Raw genomic sequence first — 4253 nt, 5'->3', positions numbered from 1 at the left:
TCCTGCTTAATTTTTGAAAATATTTTTGAGCATAAATATATTTAGCTCCTTATTAGACATTAGGAACATTTAGACAACTTGGAAAAGTAGTAGTACCTGTTAGGTGATTTATGTGCTAAACATTCTGTCTGCAATTCATTTTACTCTTCAAACCTATAATAAGAAGAAACTAGAAATAATATTCAACTTAATTTTCTACAAAGTTTTTTTTTTTTTTTTTTTTAATATGTTAGTACTTTGCACAGAGGTTTGTGTACCATTATTTCAGTAACCGGACTGACTTTTTTTGCTCTTTTGTTTCTGGTTCTTACATTTGTTTCATTTTAGAAAAGCTTGTCTTCTTATCGAATTTTCAAGCACATGTTATGATTTATTATTTTCTCTGATAATTATTAATTAAATAAATTAAGAGTAGCGGTTAATCTACTAAAGCATATGCTAGGTATTCAGCTATATACATACACAATTCTCAATGTGATTACGTTGTATCACATGTAGTATTATCATACAATGCAATTTTAGTCTTTTGTGTTTTATGACTGCCACTTCACGGCATTATTAAATAAAGAAGTCCATTGTCACGTATAATGAGCAGACATGGCAACCCGAACCGGTGGCTGGTCTCGCTGGCTGGACTTCCGTGTTCTCCGTCGCCATCAGCCAATCAGCATTCAGGACGTCATCGAGGCTTCTGAAGGGAGGTTTTCCGGTGCGAGCTGCGGTCGCCTTTGTAAAGCTAGCGAAGCAGTATTTGTGTGCGGGGGTCTTAGTTTGGATGCTTACTGAGATACGTACGATGAAACGAGTTAATGGCGCGGACCACAGCGTTTCTCGCTTTTAGGGCAATGCACACGCATGTATTGACAGCGCTGAATGTAAGTAGGTTCAGGGACTCTGTGCTGCAGTACAGCCATCCCAGATTAGTGTATTAGTCAGTATGAACACACTTCGCTCACTTCGTAAGAGGAAGCCAATAATTGTGCTGTCAATGTGTTTTATGTGCTTTATTCTGTACCAGTAAAAAGCTGCTCGGTTTGCGACCTTTAACGGAGACTTAATTTCCAAAATATATACATATATATATATTTTTTTCCTTAAGCTGCATGTGAAAACACTACCGCTCCACGTTTTTCATGTTGCAAGATAATGAAAGTGTCTTCACTGAAAAGGAAGAAACTCTCACAGGAGAGGAACAAAGCAAAGGTCCTAGTGAAAGCAGAGCTGGTATCTCAGGTAGATCAGCCAGTTAAGCTTGAACCAGAGTCTCCCAGCTCGGACAGTCATGTGTCCCCCCTTCCTGGTACCGTACAAGTTAAAATCGAACCAGGCCGTGATGAACTCCAAAATGGTACCCACGGTCTGCTTGACGGACCTCAGCAGGACTCTGGGTCCTTCAGTCCAAAGGCAGACGCTGATGAGATGCAGAGCGGTTCTGGGGCCATTAGAATTAAGACAGAACCGAATTCTGATTCTGAGAACCACTGCCTGGCCGGGGAGAGGCAGCTGGATCTGACTCCTGTAAAGAAAGAAGACGGTGGAAACTGGGATGAAATCAAGGTGATTAAACTGGAAGCTTCAGATGAAGATGCAGATGGCAGCCCAGGTAGGAAGATGTTGGCAATACTATATGACAAAGGTCAATCTGGCTCAATTCAGCAAATGGTCTGTTCCATTTGGTGTGCCCCTAATCCTTGTATAATGTAAACTGACTAGTGTTTTTTTTTTTTAAAGGTTTTTATTCACCTTTTCAATAACTGAAAGTGAAGTGATTGTCATTGTGAATCCTCAATGGCACCTTGGCAGATCGGGATTCGAATAGGCAACCTTAACCGCTAGGCCACCTCTGCCCCGTCTAGATTAGCGTCTAGAAAAGATATTTATCTCAAAATGGCTCCATAATCAGCAAGCTAATTTAAGTCCTGAACTATGTTAGCTGGGCGAGAGATTTTTCACGGCGAAAAACAAGCTTAATTCTGAGATTGCTGATCATGGACATTTGTTTTAGTTCAGCCAGAATGATCCATGCTTACCTCTTTGATTATGAGACGTATTCACTGTCTGTGTCCTTTGTTCCCTGTACAGTTACCCCGGCACAGTTTTTCCCGTGCCCGCATTGCACTATGTCCTTCACTGACGCCACGTACCTGGAGAAGCACCTCAAGTGGACCCACCATATGCAGTATCACGCACTGCTGCGAAACCAGGCCTCCAAATCCAAGTCGGAGTCCTACAACATGCTGCGGTGTCCGTGCTGCTCTCGTAGCTTCTTCACCCAGCGGCAGCTGAAAGCTCACGCGCGGCAGCTCCACTCCCAGCCGTCAGCTCCGGCCAGAAAACGCCACACGTGCCCTCAGTGCGCCCGCAGCTTCCAGTACATGGCCAGCCTGCAGAAGCACTGCACCCAGTGGCACCGTCTGGCCACCGTCTGTGTTGACGGTCAGCTAAGCTGTGCCAACTGTGGGAAGAGCTTTGCGGGTGCTTGGGGCCTCGGACCCCACCAGTGCCATGACCCCGAGGAGATGAAGGTCGAAACCGAGCCACCCGAAGGGCCCGTGTGCTTAGAAATCGGCTTCTCTTGCCCAGACTGCGGCAAGAGGTACAGTTCACCGCAGGCGCTGCGAATACACTCCCGCGTGCACACCGGAGAGAAGCCGTACGCCTGCCCCGACTGCGGCCGCAGGTTCATGGAGAGCAGCAGCCTGCACAAGCATGCGCGCATCCACTCGGGGTTCAAGCCGTACCAGTGCCCGGACTGCGACAAGCAGTTCGGCCGCATGACCCACCTGAACTCGCACCTGATCACGCACACCGGGGACCGGCCGTACCCCTGCGCCGAGTGCGGGAGGCAGTTCGGCCACCAGGCCGAGCTCCGCAACCATCTGCGCTGCCACTCCGGCGAGAAGCCCTACCGGTGCCCGGACTGCGGCAAGGACTTCGCCATCATGGGCAACCTGCGGATCCACCAGCGCGTCCACAGCCAGGAGAAAAGCCACCAGTGCGGCGAGTGTGGGAAGAAGTTCGGCGACGCCGGCGTGCTGAAGAAGCACCTGCGCGTCCACACGGGCGAGAGGCCGTACCACTGCACCATCTGCAGCAAGCAGTTCACCCGCGTGGCGCACCTGAAGAACCACCAGCGCACGCACACCGGCGAGAAGCCCTACGTCTGCGGCGAATGCGGCAAGAGCTTCCGACAGTCGGGGGACCTGACCAAACACAAGCGCACCCACACCGGCGAGAAGCCCTACGCCTGTCCCGACTGCGACCGGCGCTACAACAACTCGGGGGACCTGGGAAAGCACCGGCGCACCCACACCGGCCAGAGACCCTACAGCTGCCAGGAGTGCGGCAAGTCCTTCCTCATGGTCCACCACCTGAAGACGCACGTCCGCACGCACACGGGGGAGAGGCCGTACCTCTGTCCCCAGTGTCCCCTCACCTTCACTCGGGCGCACCACCTCACGGCACACCTTAGCAAGAACCACTGAGCCGGAACCAGCTCACGTGGGCCTGAAGAACCAACAGTGGTCCGCCAGCGTTGTCACATGAATGTTGTTCGAATTACTCTCGGCCGGACACGTGAGGTTGAACAAAAAAAGAGCACCAAAGTAACCATTCTTTTTATGTACATGGTGGGCCATTTATATGGATTCACCTTAATAAAATGGGAATGGGTGGTGACCATAGTGGCCATTTTGAAGTCGGTCATCTTGGATCCAACTATTTTTTTTATTTTTTTTTTCAATAGGAAGAGGGTCATGTGACACATCACATTTATGGGTAATTTCCCAAGAAAAACAATGGTGTGCTTGGTTTTACTTTATTCTTTCATGAGGTATTTACAAGTTTCTGACCACTTATAAAATGTGTTAAGTGTCACCAACCATTCCCATTTTATTAAGGGGTATCCATATAAATGGCCCACCCCGTAGAATGTTTCGTAGTTGTGAATGTGATGTCCTTGAAAGTACTTTTTTATTTTGTCTGTACGTTTTCACTTCCATGGAAATTGCAAACACTCTTCTTCTTCTTCTTCCTTGGGGTTGCCACAATGGATCAGTTGGTCTGGCTGGCCGAGCAGTTGACTTGCTTAAAGTTTTACGCTGGATGCCCTTCCTAACGCGATCGGCACCAAGAAATGCGCTGTCACCTGCGTCCCCGGTGGCTGGGTTGCCTGCAGTAAATATAAATATCTATGTAATTTTTGTTGTTTTAAAACGTGAATATAACGTTTAATGTTTAATCTGCAGTCTATA

The 4253-nt window shown here is 48.3% G+C and overlaps 1 protein-coding gene across 1 annotated transcript; it reads left to right on the top strand.

The window, feature by feature from the left end:
• Window positions 1–706: 706 nt before the first annotated feature.
• Window positions 707–3712, top strand: LOC114790887 (zinc finger protein 497). Its single transcript, XM_028981305.1, has 2 exons — window positions 707–1603; window positions 2083–3712. Exons 1-2 carry the CDS (start codon window positions 1147–1149, stop codon window positions 3483–3485), a joined length of 1860 nt encoding a protein of 619 aa, XP_028837138.1. The 5' UTR covers window positions 707–1146; the 3' UTR covers window positions 3486–3712.
• Window positions 3713–4253: the final 541 nt, after the last annotated feature.

The sequence above is a fragment of the Denticeps clupeoides genome, chromosome 5 (genome assembly GCF_900700375.1).
Source record: "Denticeps clupeoides chromosome 5, fDenClu1.1, whole genome shotgun sequence".
In the NCBI taxonomy this organism is placed as follows: domain Eukaryota; kingdom Metazoa; phylum Chordata; class Actinopteri; order Clupeiformes; family Denticipitidae; genus Denticeps; species Denticeps clupeoides.
This window is presented reverse-complemented; position numbering and strand designations above follow the sequence as displayed.